The following is a 17,088-nucleotide window of genomic DNA, read 5'->3' as shown; positions in this document are numbered from 1 at the left end:
TGACTTTTTTGTTCTTTCTTCGGTTAATATGATATATCACATTGACTATTATTAGATGTTAAACTAACCTTTCATCCATAGGATAAATGCTATTTGGTCATTATACATTAGTTTTCTAATAAGCTTCTGGCATCAACTTGCTAATATTTTGTTAAGGAATTTTTGTACCTGTGTTCATGAGTGATATTAGTCCATGCTTTTTTTTTTTTTAATTATTAATAAATTAATTAATTTTTGCTGTGTTGGGTCTTCGTTTCTGTGCGAGGGCTTTCTCTAGTTGTGGCAAGCAGGGGCCACTCTTCATCGTGGTGCGCAGGCCTCTCACTATTGCGGCCTCTCTTGTTGCGGAGCACAGGCTCCAGATGCGCAGGCTCAGTAGCTGTGGCTCACAGGCCTAGTTGCTCCGCGGCATGTGGGATCTTCCCAGACCAGGGCTCGAACCCGTGTCCCCTGCATTAGCAGGCAGATTCTCAACCACTGCGCCACCAGGGAAGCCCCATGCTTTGTTTTTTTCCTGATGTTTTAAATTGACTTTTGGCATTAAGAAACAACAAATAAGCTGGTGTTTTCTCCTCTATTTTCTGAAAGGGTTTGCAAAGAATTGATATTATGTGGTCTATAAGTAGTTGATAGACTTTCTCAGTGAAGCCATGAAGGCATGACTTTTTCTTGATGGGGAAATTTTTAATTACAGCTTATTTTTTTCCACTTGTTGTAGGTCTATTAAGATTTTCTCTTTAATTTTGGGGTCAGTATGACAATTTATGTCTTCCTAGGAATTTGTCCAGTTCATCTATGTCAACTAAATTCTTGACATAAATTTATAATATTATTTTATAATATGTATTTCACTTATGGTATTTCACTACTCCTTTATTATTGATTTTCATAATTTGGCCTTAATTTTTTTTATTTTCTTAGTTTAAGCCATGGTTTAAAATACTACTAATAAGGCAGTTCTAACTCAAATTGACTCAAAAAGTTATGGGATCTGATTGAGATATCACCAAGGATAAAGAAAGAAGATCTAACAAAACATTCTTGAAGCCATGAGGGACAAAAATAGAATTAGTTATCGATTATTTATCTGAGCCCAAAATTATTAATAAGTTAGTTATTCAATATAAACAACATGGGTCAGTGATAATTGGAGTTTAAATGGCTTGACTACTAAGAACACAGCATTTAATTGTGTAAGATTTTGGTTATTTAATATTTCAAAGTTCATAATTGAATTTACTTTCTAAGTATTCAATGATAACTAGTTTCTAATTTGGTAAAGATTCAGATAATAATGCTCATGCCAAATCAAGTTTAAACAACTTTCGTCATTGCTCTTTCAAAGATTAGATGAGTCAGAAAGGAAATGTCATTAATTTTTCACATAATTTAATGAATTATAAATGAAAACATATATATATATATATATTACTCTAATAAATATATTACTTTGTGAAAAGATCAATGCTTGCTTGAGTATAGTAGTTCTCAAACAGAAATGTTACTATGTACCCAGACAGATTTACAAATATAAGGTGACACTTTTAAACATTTAACTATAAAAAGTTTTACAAATATGCAGTAGAAGAGAGAATCATATAATGAAACCCATAAACCCATCACTCATTTTCAACAGTATGAATAACTTGTCTTTGTTGTTATTATAGTTTTTCCTCTATTCTTGTTTGGGCATTTATTTTGTAATTTCCACAGTGATGACTAGTGACATTTAAAATTCAGTATTTCTACAAATCCTACAGTGCACAGGAAAATCTCACACAACAAAATATTTGTCTTAGCTAAAATACCAAAAGCACACCTTTGAGAAACACTTTTAATAATAAGATGTTACAATACTGATCATATTTTGAACCATAGTACTCATTGGGACAGATGTTCAAATCTATATTGCAGGAGGATAAATATTTAAAACTACCAAAAGGGAATTTTTCAAGGGTAAAAATAAGCTTGAATTAATAACATATTTATACATTATAAAATTAAATCTGTACTATAAACATAATTTTGAGAGAAGTCTTGCCCCATCCTCACACTAACTTGAAATAAAACTATAATCCTGAGGGGAAAAAAACACTTTCTTCTTCATATGTCCTTGGGACTTGTAAATTATGTACCAAGTAAAATAGGAAGTAGAGGCTGATTTGTACATTGTACAGAAGTTGAATAGGTTAATATATAATAGAGTTTAAGAGCATGGACTTGAAACTAGAACACTTGGATTCAAAACCCATCTTACCACTTTTAACTTGGAATTTTTGGAAGAGTTACATTCCCCCTCCGTTCTTCAGAGTTCCATATACAATAAAGGATAATAATGGTCTTTATATTAGAGTTGCCTGTGAAACCTAAATGAGCTTACCTGTGAAATGTGTCTTAGAATATGGGTACATTATAAGTATTATGAAGTATTAGGCATTGATTTTGCTGTAGTTTTTGAGAATTTATAGTTTGTTTAGGAAAATGAACCAAATTGTTGATTTTATCTGTATTTTATGATATATGAGTACTTAATATCAATAACAGAAGATGAGCTAGATCATCTCCACAAATTACAGTTGGTGATAAGAGTAATGATAACTTACCAAAACTAATCTAACATTCTGTAGAACACTCATTTAATACAACAAACTAAAAAACTTATGAATTAGCACCTATTAATATCACGAGTTGAAGAAAGATTAAATAACTTGTGAAAACTGAACCAAACCTTTTCTACCAGATAAGATAGTGCCATGTAACCAATATTAATTTTTGAATAAATAGATATTTTTTGCATCCTTCTCCAAGATTACCAATACACCTTCTATAAACACAACGCATATTACAAAATATACCATTTCTCTTCCCTTTATGTTATCTGTGCCTGTACTGGTACACAATGTTGGATTTCACTGTGTCATATATGAATATGTGAACATTTCTTAAGCTACGGCTGATGGTGCATTTTATATTTTTAGATAAATTTTAGCACAGCAGAATATTGTAAGCTTGTCAAAATCAGTCATGTGGTGAGATTTGTATTCATTCTTTAAAAGCATCCAGATAGAGATCTATAAGAATCCTAACATTATGAATCTTCAGTGGCACTGCAGATGAAGAATCTAACACAATAACCAATCATTTAAAAAGGTCTGGTGGAATGAACATAATATTTGGATTTCCATAGTCCTGGGTTTGAATATTAACTCCCCATCCCTCTAGATGTGTGACTTCGGACAAGATCCTTTGACAATTTGGGGCCCTTTATCCATCTGTATAACTTCATTAGGTAAAATAAATAAGTTGAAAGATGTGCATTATGTTATGCCTTATTAGTTTAATTATTTCTGGGCTTCTTCAGCAAATGACAGAGAGGCCGGTAATATATCACAGGCTGAGGCTAAAAATTGTGACGGAATTTTGGCAGAGATAATTTTTCAAACTAATTTTTTTGATATTTCAAGAAGGAAAGGCTGTTTATTCTTTGTTATCACCAGCAAGTAATTTCAGGGTGCTTCTTAGTTTTCCACAATCTATCTCTTACTTCTACTTCCTTAAATTTATTTTAATTTTCGTCTATGCAAAGCAATCTCTCCTTCACTCTTGGAGTTTATCATCCTTTTTTGGAGGAATCATTTTGAGAGAGTTATTTAAATATGTAGATGATACTACCCAATAAAATTATAGACACAACATGGAAAAACATATGTTTTATCCAGTGAAAAATATCACTATTAGTGATGATTGATCCTGTGAACTAACCCTGGTATGATGGCTACACTTGTGATGAAATACCAGCTAAATGTTTGACCTTAACTTTGGTGTTGATTTTCAGGGATAAATACTGGTATAGTGCAAAGCTGGTGCTCTGACAGCGTGACATTGATAGCGCCAGCATTCATCTTTTATTTATAATTAAAAAAATTATTTTTTACTGGAGTATATTTGATTAACAATGTTGTGTTAGTTTCAGGTGTACAGTCAAGTGATTCAGTTATACATATACATGTATCTATTCTTTTTCAAATTTTTTTCCCATTTAGATTATTACAAAATATTGAGCAGAGGTCCCTGTGCTATACAGTAGGTCCTTGTTGTTTATCTGTTTTAAATATAGCATTGTCTGCTTGTAAATCCATCTTTTCATCATTTATATTTGGCACAGTGCCTCAGCTTCCCGTAAAGAAAAGGTCATTTGGATTCCATAAGAATGCTGATTTTTAAAAATGTTATTGCTGTTTACTATAAGAGCAATAACTGATCAGATTTTGTAATCATCTTTTCTGCTTTTATGTTTTTAACAGGTAACCCATTATTAACCAGCAGAGTCAACATATTAATTAATGTCCTAGATGTCAATGAATTTCCTCCAGAAATATCTGTGCCATATGAGACAGCTGTGTGTGAAAATGCCAAACCAGGACAGGTATCTTATCAATATTGTTAATTAAGAGTGTATAAACACCCACTATATGCATGTGTTCTGGGTTATATGACCTTGCATGAATATACACACATGGATCTTATGTCTTCATAAAAGAAACCATAAAAGATAGTAAATTCTTTTGAATTAATGGTATATTTTGGATGTGGAGTTAATACCACAGAGGATAAAGTGATGATGGCCTAGTGAGTATTCTTTGTATAACTAAAAGTTCTAGGATTGCAGATTCTGCTGTTTTCCATTTGTATACTGTGGAATTTATAAAGACCTTGTGACTATAAATCCAGGAAGCAAGAAACTTTAGACTACATTCTTCTATAGTATTTCTTGCTTTGCTCACATGCTTTTATGAAGGGTGCATAAAAATTCTTAAGCCCTTGAAAAATGGAAAGCTTTCTCTGGTGGCCTTGAGTAGAGCATCTGGGTTATTCAAAATATCTGAATTACATTTTCTTATTAAGTATTGCTATGGAGGGAGGTTCTAGTGGGGAGAGGATATGAGGAAGGACCATATAGTTGATAAACGTTATCGTCAAAATCCTAGAGTTTATGTGGATCATGGTGGGTAGCTAGCTTTTTTCTACACTATTATAAATGAATGAGTGAATATATAATATGATATGATATAATATAATGTAATATAACATGATATAATATAATAGGAACCAGGCATGAGCAAATGCTAAGAGTGTGATATGAAACAAGAATATAATTAATCCAATATTGTATACCTAGGTTCCAAAAGAAAATACAGCAGTATGCTTTGCTTTGCTGTCTATTTCAATTACCTTTAAATAGCATAACTACTCATTTAAGTAAATTTGAAGTTTTAATTCTTACTTGAAGAAATATCTCAGTATTTAAAATAGTATCTTTATTGAAAAAGTTCCTTTTATAATATCTAGTATTTGTTTCAATTTGAATGTTTTCTACTGCTTCATGGAATATTTGTCCCATAGTTCTAACCCTGTGATGTTCACTAGCCTTATAGGTATTAAATTAATATTAAATAAAAGTTAAAGTATATGTTCTCATTCACACATGCCCCATTTCAAGTGCTCAGTAGCTGTATGAGATGGGTGGCTACGGTCTTTATCAGTATAGATGTAGAGTATTTCCATCAGTACAGCAACTTCTAGTGGACTGTGCTTCTCTATTACTGCTTTTGATAATTTGGGGAAAGTATTAACTTTATTACAGTATGACTTAGTCATATTTTACCAAGTGACAAATTTGAATCATTAATTTTGAATAGACACAGAAATACATTTTTTTAAAGTTTTAATGCTTTATCACTTTAAATGCATCCAAAATTTACATGGGGTAAACCCAGTGCCTGATTTATTGTCTGAAATAGTAGATACTACATAAATAAATAACCTGAAGTGGTTATTTGCAGAGTTATAAGAGGTTTACCAAAATTCTACAACTTAGCTATTCTCCACTTTTCAGAGCCTTCTACTGCCACCCCAAAAATCCAATCCATTATTTTTAGGTAATTTAGGAACATTAATGGTTTCACAGCAATCAGAATTTTGTAATGCACTAAGTGAAAGCCTTTTGGAAATAGAACTCTATTTAATGCTTCTATGTTTCTCCAGTAAATTAAAGAGTTTAAAAAATTGGGAATAGTAGAAGTTATTAGAGATAACTTGATTTTCTTATATTTAGACAAAGTGGTAAGAAATCTGTGGGGACATTGGAAGCTCTTTTTTTGGGCATTCTGCATCTTATTTACATACAAAACATAACCCTGAAATGTCTGAAATGTAGTATATGAGCATTTTCTGCTTTTGACCCCAGCCATCCTGACCCTTGTCTAGAAACTATGCATAGGAACTATCTATCTCTTCTGGACTATAACTGAATATGCATGCATGTATATATGTACGTATGGCTTATTTATTTATCTATCTATCTATCTATCTGTCTATCTATCTTCAAAAGAAGTAAGAGAAAAGAAAGATGATGCTATATAAATCAATAGTGATTTATATGATGAACCAATGAAGTATGGGAGTTGTTTTACTTAGGGCAATAACTTTCAAGTGTCAATTACAGATAAGTACCAGTTTATACCAAAAATTTCATCTCTGTATGCTGTTTTAAAGGATGTTTCTTCATTGTAAAGTTATGTTCTTGATAAGTTTTGATGTTAATTTAGTAAATAATTGTGCTAGTTGATAGCAAAGGCAAAACAAAATAGAACTTCACAAATTAATTCCCAAAAATTTAAAGAAATTTTAGGGGTGAGATATAGTAATCTGAGCACATGTGAAGGAAAGTTGAAGTTTTACTTCAAGGGTCTGAAGGGTCTGTATGGTAATTATTTGACTAAATTGCCATATTTAGCCTTCGGTGTTGAATCCATGACAATTCTAAAGACTAAATAGATCCTGTGTGACTGATTTACACTAAAATAGGGAACTGAATTTCTCATTAGAGGACCCATTGTCAAAATACAAACTACTAGTACTGCACTAGACACTCGAAGCCCCAGTGTATACATTTGTGTGTTCCTGTGTGTTTCTGTGTGTGCCTACGAGCACACACAGCTAGATGGGAAGGTAGATCATAGTCATAAGACTGGGTTTCAACCATGGAATAAAAACAAAAAGGGGTAAATAACTGACATGTTTAATGGCATCAACCTAAGAGTACAGGATGCAGGCTTTGCCCGCTGGGAGCAGAATGTCATATTTGAAATCTAAGGTCTTCCTCTGGCAAATTCAAACTTAGTCTAAGAGTGTGGTCACCTGAGCAGCACACTGCTTTTATCCTCTATGTCACACACTTCCTGAAATTCTTCCTGATGCAAAACCATTGGATATGTTAATAAATAAATACCTCAAAGCCATTCTGATTTGCTTACATATATAGTGAATTATCAGTTTCATAGTTTGGCCCTTGGAAGTTAACCTCCAAATTCTTAAGGGCATCTCACTGAAGTATCAGAATTTTAACTACTTAGATTACACACTTATGGGAACAATTTAGGAAAAATTTTGAAACAAGGTTAGTCATACTTACTTCTTAAGAAAAAAAATTCTATGAAAACACAATTTGTATCTTATCCACTGGGGGGAAAGAAACATAACAACAAAAACAGATCTACATCCTGTGTATCCCTTTCTCATCATTTTACTTAGTTATGAAAATAAAACTCATTCTCACAAACATAATGATACTAAAATTTTGCTTTGCAAGGACTTTTAAATAATCAGGTTAGAAAGCATTTATTTCATGTAATTTAAAATGCAAGCAAGTACATTTTAATTTTATTTTGCTTATTAGTGAGAATTTTCAATGGCATTAACCTTTTTAGTTATGTAGATATCGATTTGGAATTAGCCCATACCCTATACTTGTACCTGCTATTATTAAACTGTAAATATTTAGCTACTTGTTTATAAAAAATATTTGTAAATAATTGGCCTACTGATATGAATTCGAAAAATATCATTTCTGTTTACTTGCATGTTTCATTAAATAAACTTATTAGCCTGGTGTGTAGAGTTCCCTTTGAAACTGATGACTGATTTCAAGTCTCATCTCAACTTTGTTTCAGATAATTCAGATAGTCAGCGCTGCAGACCGAGATCTTTCACCTGCTGGGCAGCAATTCTCCTTTAAATTATCACCTGAAGCTGCCATCAAACCAAATTTTACAGTTCGTGACTTCAGAAGTAAGTTTAACCACATAAAAATTTACCTTTTATCATGCAACTTTGTAAAAGGACACAAAGGTAGAAATCCATGCTCTTCCTAAAAGCACTCAAGCTCATAAAATATAGAAATGCATATATAAGAAATACAAAATTTTATGGCTAGCAGTAAACTAAATGTTAACCTATATAGACTATATCTAATGAGGCAAATTACTTCCATTTATAATGTGGACATTCCCTTAATGAGTCAAACAAACAATAGGCTATCTGGGAAATTGAATACTTTTCATGTTTTAAATATATCATTTGTTCTACATGCACTGTTTGTACATACAAGTAACTGTTTTATTTGAATAACACATGGTATGGCACAGGTCAAGAATACAGGCTTTGTAATGAGAATGATATAGGTTTTCACTCCCACTGCATTACTACTTAATGGCAGATTATCGATATATTAAATTATACTAAAGAATTTCAACCTCATAGTTAAAATAAATTAACCTCATGGTTCATTTATTAAATACAATAATGTATGCAAATCCTTTAACACAATGCCTAAAACCTATTACCTTTAAGGTAATTTTAGCTACCACCTCTGCCATCATAACTACACTTACATTTCTGCCACCACTGCCATCACTATCACTAATACTAATATTATCACGTCTGCTGCTACTAAAATCTACAAAAATATAAAGGACACTGGATTAGATATAATAAGGCTAAGTACTGATCAGTTGTTCTGACTTTATTTGTTCTGTGACTTTAGATATTTTATCTCTTCTAAGTTTCTGTAGACATAATATCGGGAATAAAAACTCCTGAGTTCATAATATTGGGTAGAAAAAAGCTAATTCTTGCTAGATTCTATGCTTATGGAACAAATGAGCAAGTGATAAGATGGATGATATAATGATGATGATTGATAGGAATCAAAGGATGCTTTGAGAAAGTTAAAGTTAGTTTTCTTCAAATACTTGGGGGAAGGAAATTAGAGTCACAGAAGGAAATTCAATAAGATTTGCGTCATCAAATAACGTAATGTGAGGAACGGCTGGGAATGAAATAAGTTCCCAATTATGAAAGGCCTAATAGGTAGGGATACTACATGTTTTATCATGGAAACTGGAGTATGTTTGAGAATAGCAGTGGACAGTGTTTGTCATTTTAATTAGAGCAGCACATCTAAAACAGGGCTGTCCAAGTCAAACTGAACCATAGGTCAACCTGTCTATAAGTCATTTAAAAAGTGTATAACTTAAATCCAATGACCTGAGAAGTCTTTGAAAGGTTTACACAAGAGTTTAACATATTCAGATTTGCACTTTACCAAGTTAGTCTGGATGCAGTGTGGAAAAGACAATAGAAGGATACAAGACTATTTCTGATACTATTGTAGAAAATGGATGAGAGAGTCTTGGATTAGGATAATCCAATGGATTAAGGTAATGGCTGTGAGGATAGAGGTGAGTGGTTGGAGATAGAATACATAGAGCTTCATTCTAGATCTCTTAGATTCCATATATAAATATGATGAAGAAGAAAACTAATAAGACTTCTAGATCATTGGCTTGGGTAACTAAGTAGATGGTCACATCATTCAGGAACAAAAGTATTGACTATTTTCCACCATTTTATCTTTGCTGAAGAATCTATATATGATTAATCATAATAATATGAATCAGATCATCTTGCCTCAAAGTATAGTATTTTTTCATGATCTGAACATGTATTTGCCACTCATGCCATTTACCATATCCCCTGTTTTATCTTGATATATTTTAAGTGTAAGTTTTTTTGTTTAAATGGATAGACACTTTTTTTCACCTTTCTTTTATTTGTGAGAACATTTAAGTTCTATTCTTTCAGCAAATTTCAGTTATAATGTACAGTGTTATCAATTACAGTAACCATGCTATATGTCAGATCCTCAGACTTTATTCATCTTATAGCTGATAGTTTGTATCCTTTTACCAACCTCTCCCTATTTCTCCCACCCCCAGCCCCTGGCAACCATTTTTCTACTTTCTATTTCTATAAGTTCTGCTTTTTTATTTTTCTTACATTCTGCATATAAGTGTTACCATGCAGTATTTGTCTTTGTCTGGTCTATTTCACTAGCATAATACCCTCCAGGTTCATCCATGTAGTCACAAATGGCAGGGTTTCCTTCTTTCTTATGGCTGAATAATATTCCATTGTGTGTATATACAATATATATCGCATTTTCTTTATCTGTCAATTGATGGAAACCATTTTATGGGTGAAAATGAGGTTTAATATGTCTTTTTTCTTCTCACCATGGACAGCATAATGAATTCTATATGGTCACATATCAATAATAATACTGGGTTAAAAATAAATCTTTAAAAAAGGGGAGACTGCCTTTTGACATAACATGTTCAAGAATATCAAACCCCTAGCTCCCTAAGTGCAAATACACCAGAGACTCTGACTTCCTATTTCTATTAATTACTTTCACCTAGGTTTCAGGCTTTAATCCTTGACGGTTCCTTTCCCCAGACTCAAGTATACAACCATCAATGGCTGAAGATTTCAATATTGATTCAACTAGTCTCCATTTTTCTATTTCTACTGTCAACACAAGTGCCTGACACCACTGACTCTTACTGGGAATATTATAATAGACATTTGGCAGGTTTATATTTTGTTTCTCAATTTAAAAATATCCTCTGTGTAATGAAAAATAGATATTCCCCTGCCAAATTCTATCTTATCACATAAAGTTTTCTCAGTTTTGTGCTTCCTACTGAAATGGGCATAGAGAAGGTGCCTAATTTTTCATTGTTGAAATTATAATCTACAAATAGAATGAATGGAATATTATTGATATAGTAACATTTTTCTGACATACTTGTATTTTAATGAGTACTATATCTTTCTAAAATTATTTTACCTGATTCCAAAGTAGGTATCATGTATGGCTACAATGGACTAAATGTTAGTACATTTCTAAAAAACAGCAAAATGTTTCTGGGAGTGACTTCAATAGACTCAAAAAATGAAATAGTGTTATGAATAAAACAAAAATTCCACTTTTATGTACAGAAATAAAAGAAGATGGGGCTTCCCTGGTGGCGTAGTGGTTGAGAGTCCGCCTGCCGATGCAGGGGATACGGATTCGTGCCCTGGTCCGGGAAGATCCCACATGCCGCGGAGCGGCTGGGCCCATGAGCCATGGCCGCTGAGCCTGCGCGTCCGGAGCCTGTGCTCCGCAACGGGAGAGGCCACAACAGTGAGAGGCCCGCGTACCGCAAAAAAAAAAAAAAAAAAAAGAAGAACAAGTGCATGCAAAACAACACTTTCAATAGAAATATTAGTGGAACTAATATAAAATTTTAAATTCTTATTGCCTTGGATTATTCCAAGTAAATATTGTATCGTTGATTATATCAAAATTAAAATGATTTAATTTTGTGATATTAAAGTGATGATTATTATAATTCATGATATTTAAAAATTTTAATGAATCGATGTTTTTCACACATTTTATTTTCCTTTCCATGTTTCTTATGCTGTTTTGCAAAAGTGAAAAAAATACATATATATTCATATATATATGTATTATAGATATGGATTAGGGAAAAATAAAAAATCAAGCTTTATCTGAAATATTATATTGATATTTGTCAATTTTAAAGAACAGGTTCTTAGGTAAGATGTTATACTGATTCATCCTTTGTAATCTTGGTTCTTCTAATCATGTAAGGAAACATCCACTGAAGTATTTTTTCTCTGTGAGATTTTGATGTCAGAAAAAAATAGTCTGTCAACACAACATACTCTTGTCTTGTAAACCATTTTCTATTCTTTCTGAATAGAAAATTTAATTCGTACACCAGACAAGATTAATGTTTCTTCTTTTCCTAAGGATTGCTTTGAATACATTTGATTACATTTTGGCAGCTTTCATAATGATAAAAGAAAGAATTAAAATATGGATGTATTTTACTGATTCAAGAAGAGCTTCCTACTGTTTAACAGATACCAACTTGAAGATTTCAAGTGATACTCATGGTAACCATCTTATCATAAATGTCATGTTTTGTAGACAACACAGCTGGCATTGAAACCCGAAGAAATGGATACAGCCGCAGGCAGCAAGAGTTGTATTTCCTCCCGGTTGTAATAGAAGACAGCAGTTATCCTGTCCAGAGCAGCACAAACACAATGACTATTCGAGTTTGTAGATGTGACTCTGATGGTACCATCCTGTCTTGTAACGTGGAAGCAATTTTTCTTCCTGTAGGACTTAGCACCGGGGCTTTGATCGCAATCCTACTGTGCATTGTTATACTCTTAGGTTGGTTTCAATATTAATCACATATTCTCCCTCTCTCTCTCTCTCTCTACCCCTCCCTTATTTGTGTATCTCACTCCTTATTTTACCATGTAAATCAGTTTTTTCTTCATTGAGATGCTACATCTGGATAGAAGGAAGACTATCTGTCTATACTGAATTATATAATTATTATTAAAGTTAATTATATTATGAGTATTAATTTTCTATTTTATTCCATATGGAAGTATACCAATAGAAATAAATCAATAACATCATCAAAAATATAAAAGTATGTTCAAGCCCTAGAGAATTTTCAAGTAATAACAATTTGTGACACTTGCTGCGATGAACTTTTCTATGACAAATATCTCATTTGCAGCAACGGTTTTAAATTCATTTTTTACAGCCTAGTAATTATTGCTGCCTAATAAAGTGTTGTATAACATTTAAAATTATACTAGATGAACAGTAGTTGTCAAATAACAGTTTGATAAAGAAAGAAAGAAAGGCGAAAGAACAGGAAAGAAGTAGAAGGTAAAAGTACCTCCAAATTTTTTTTCTGTCTAAAGTGCTGGCCAGACACAATTCTTATTCCACTTTTCTCAGATCTCCTCACATCAAAAACTCTAACCATTCCCACTAGAACAGAACAGAACACAGTGAAATATCAAGAAGTGCAGCAAAGGGAAAGGATTGAAGTAAATGTATTCTGTAACATCTCTGTGAGAATAAAAACCTACTTTAGGGGCTTCCCTCTTCCATCAACTCCGTCCAGCTGACTATATTTCATTTATTCATTCGCTGCCAGATTCACAAAAGCAAAGAAAGATTTTCTATTTTTCTAAGCATTCCTTTAAATTAAAATTGCAACAGAAGTACAGTTGGGCACTGTGGGATCAGCTTCTATATTCATGTTTATTATTTAACCAAAATATTCTGACAAATGTACATACCTACCTTTATCTCTAGGCTAGAAAATAGAATTTTAAAAATGTACCAGGGTGTAAAGCATGGTACAAGGCATTATATACTAATTTGTGAAGAACATTCTCTGAGTCAGAAGCTCATTTTGGTTTGGAGGGTAAAGTTCTAGTCCAATTTGCATGGTGCAGATATTAATTCCATGCAAATAACCTTGATGTGTAGAACAAAGTATTCTTTATGTCCTTAAAATTTAGAATTATAAATTATATCTGACATCTGTTTGTGCTGATGATATAAACCCCTTTAAAAGGGAAGATGCAAAATAATGTTCTCACACTGAAGCTGATCAAAATCAATTAGGTGTTTAACTTCAAAACAAGCGTTTCTTTTTCATACTCTTGTCTAGGGGCTGTCTGAGTCCCAGAGGATTTCCGTATCCACCTAGGCATGATTTGGTACATTCTGGATGCTCATCTTTGTCCTCTTTGGCCCTCTTACAGAGTAACAATTCATGTTGCTTAGGTTAGCATTATCACATACTGTCATCTGCCACTCATTCATCCAGATATTTACCAAGTGTCCACCCTGCTCCTAGCTGTGAATTGCTAGTACACAGCTGGGAATGTTGACACTCTTAGTCTTGCCGTGGGGTCTGCTTACAAATCCATCTATTCTTTGATCTCCTTAGCCAGTCTCATACTCCTTTAGATCTTCCAGCATATTCTTAGCCCTTTTTATGTCTTTTTTTAGGGTGAGAATCTTGCGGTGCTTAGGAACTTCTATTTGGCCCTCAAGCACATCTAACTAGTCTCTTTCTCAGCCATAGATACTCTAAAGCCATTTTATAAATATGCAGGGTTTCTCTGTGAGGTTTACAGTCTCTCACACACTCTCTGGGTGAACAACAATAGTGCTTTTAGTTCTGAGATTTGCCTAAAGCCTGGAAGGAGTGCAGAGTGCTAAACATCTCTGCAAGGCCCGTTGTACAGAAGCTCTACCTATATCTCCTCTGTCTTCCTCCTTAATTTTGGAAGAAGAGGGAATAAATGGGCTTTTGTCATCATGCAGTCTCCTACTTTCTAATCCTATGACAAGAGTCTTCCTTCCAGACTCTGTTATGGTAAACCAAACACTTTGGCTTTCAATCTATTGCCACCACTATGGAGGAGAGGGGAGTATTATGCCAGGCAAAGTTGAGCACTGACTTCATGGTGTGAATCTGTGCTTATTTACTCCCAGAAAAAAATAAACACTATTGATGTAATGATGGCTGTGAGTTAATGGGGAACAAAGCTATTCAATAATGAGGGTCTATAAATTAAGTATTTCAAAACATTATCTTGCTTCAAGAAGGTAAACTGAATACTAGACATTTGGTTTGGAAACTATCTCAATATGGTAGGACACATAAATGTAAATAATTTGTGGTCTTAGTTGACATAATTTGAAAAGCTAAGGCCCTTATATTCTTTCTCTCTCTCTTTCTTGTTTATTGTATTTAAAAGTGATTGTCACGTGATTTGTGTTTATTGCATTATAAATACAGTAATGTTAACAACTGAGAAATATAGGTATGGATAATATCTAAGTGTTAGCTATGGGCAAACAATATTCAAGTTTTATTATTTCAATACTATACAGTTCTCAGTATGATTGAAACAAACATTCTTTTTTTCTTTTTAAATTTTGTAACTCACACTTTTTACCTGACACTGAGATATTTAAATACAATACATGTTAAATATAAGGCTACAATGGTTTGATTTTGTGAATAATTTTGCTGTGGTTACATATTAGCTACAATTCCAGAATGAAATTGAATTTAAACAATGAAAAAAAGTCAACATAGATATGATCCTTATAGATTACAGTATGTTTACTTTGAAAGTAATAGGATACCATTAAAAACACTCAGCCAGCCCTGATCAATTTTATTTTTTATGGAGAGTTGGGCTGACATATTCTCATATTGCAATCTTTGTCTTGTTCTAGCCATAGTTGTGCTGTATGTAGCTCTGCGAAGGCAGAAGAAGAAAGACACCCTGATGACCTCTAAAGAAGACATCAGAGACAATGTTATCCATTATGATGATGAAGGAGGCGGGGAGGAAGACACCCAGGCTTTCGACATTGGTGCTCTGAGAAACCCAAAGGTGATTGAAGATAACAAAATTCGCAGGGATATAAAACCAGACTCTCTCTGTTTGCCTCGTCAGAGACCACCAGTGGAAGATAATGCAGACATAAGGGATTTCATTAATCAAAGGCTACAGGAAAATGATATGGACCCCACCGCCCCACCATACGACTCATTGGCGACATATGCCTATGAAGGCAATGGATCAGTAGCCGACTCTCTTAGCTCCATAGAATCTCTGACCATGGAAGCAGACCAGGACTACACCTATCTAACAGACTGGGGACCGCACTTTAAAGTCTTGGCAGACATGTTTGGAGAAGAAGAGAGTTATAAAACTGATAAAGTCACTTAGGGGAGAAGCAAAGGCTAAAACACAACCAACAAAAGAAATTTAAGAGAAAGGAACATAAATAGACATCACGCTTCTACACACACACCACACACACACACACACACAAACACACATACCGGGCTTTCTAGGACAAGATTCCTTTGATTATTTGGTTTCTAGCAAGTTGCTATATTTATCATATTGTCAGTTTTGGTTTATTCTGCCAACACAAGGTAATTCCTAAAATGTGTACTTGCTTGGTTTTGTTTTGTTATTTTGGAAACACACTGAGACAAGCTCAGGCCTATTAAATACAATTTACTGACGTGACAACCTAGAACGAAGATAGCTATGTGGCATCACGGTGGAAGAGTGGTAGATTTTTCTTAATTCCACTAAAGTGCCTATTGAGACTCTCATCATTTAAAGTCGTGTAGAGTACACTCTGCTGTGATGGCATTGCGGGATTCAGACACAGAGGACATAAAACAAAGACACTGTCTTTATGTCAAGGAGCAATAGCAACACGCAGACTTCTCATTCCTTTTAAGGAAAAAAGAAGAATACTTTCTGGACTCCATCTTCTTATAATTAAAATGCTCTTTTTTTTCTTTTTTAGACTGTATGCCAAAACACATTTGTTTTTCCTACCCTCTGAGAAAAGTGAAATAAATGTGATAATATCAAATTCAATATGTAAGTCCCAAATTTTAAAAGCAATGTTTGATCTTCATATTGGTTCCTATTAAAGGTGTTCATGAAAATATTCATTGTTTTCCAAAGAAATAAAATTTTTAAAAAGAAAATTTAAAAAAATCCTCTTTATAAAGAGAGGCCTCAGGGCTGAAACTCCACATTAAAATAAATATTAGTTTTGTTTTAATATTGTGCCAGGGTGTGGAAGGGTGGAAGTTTGGTTTTAACAAATCACCAGATCATTGCAGTCTTCAGTCATAGATAAAATTTAAGTTATGTTTTGTTTGTTTGTTTGTTTTTGCGGTACGCGGGCCTCTCACTGTTGTGGCCTCTCCCGTTGCGGAGCACAGGCTCTGGACGCGCAGGCTCAGCGGCCGTGGCTCACGGGCCCAGCCACTCCGCGGCATGTGGGATCCTCCCGGACCGGGGCACGAACCCGTGTTCCCTGCACCGGCAGGCGGACTCTCAACCACTGCGCCACCAGGGAAGCCCTAAGTTGTGTTTTTATGAAACTTTTTTTTTGGGAAAAAAAATGTCATTGATTTAAACAGGGGAAGAGAAATTGATAAACAGCTTCTC

General features: G+C 33.6%; 1 protein-coding gene across 4 annotated transcripts in view; it reads left to right on the top strand.

Moving 5' to 3' along the window:
* The window catches only part of CDH12 (cadherin 12), a 986,970-nt gene extending 970,391 nt beyond the window's left edge, over positions 1–16,579 (top strand). For all 4 annotated transcript variants that reach the window (XM_067730428.1, XM_067730429.1, XM_067730430.1 and 1 more), the window contains 4 exons: positions 4,305–4,426; positions 8,013–8,130; positions 12,188–12,439; positions 15,335–16,579. In XM_067730428.1, coding sequence (XP_067586529.1) covers positions 4,305–4,426; positions 8,013–8,130; positions 12,188–12,439; positions 15,335–15,834 — 992 coding nt within the window. In that variant the 3' untranslated portion in view covers positions 15,835–16,579. The remainder of the gene's footprint in view (positions 1–4,304; positions 4,427–8,012; positions 8,131–12,187; positions 12,440–15,334) is intronic.
* Positions 16,580–17,088: the final 509 nt, after the last annotated feature.

Source organism: Pseudorca crassidens, chromosome 3 (assembly GCF_039906515.1).
Source record: "Pseudorca crassidens isolate mPseCra1 chromosome 3, mPseCra1.hap1, whole genome shotgun sequence".
Classification (NCBI taxonomy): Eukaryota; Metazoa; Chordata; class Mammalia; order Artiodactyla; family Delphinidae; genus Pseudorca; species Pseudorca crassidens.
This window is presented reverse-complemented; position numbering and strand designations above follow the sequence as displayed.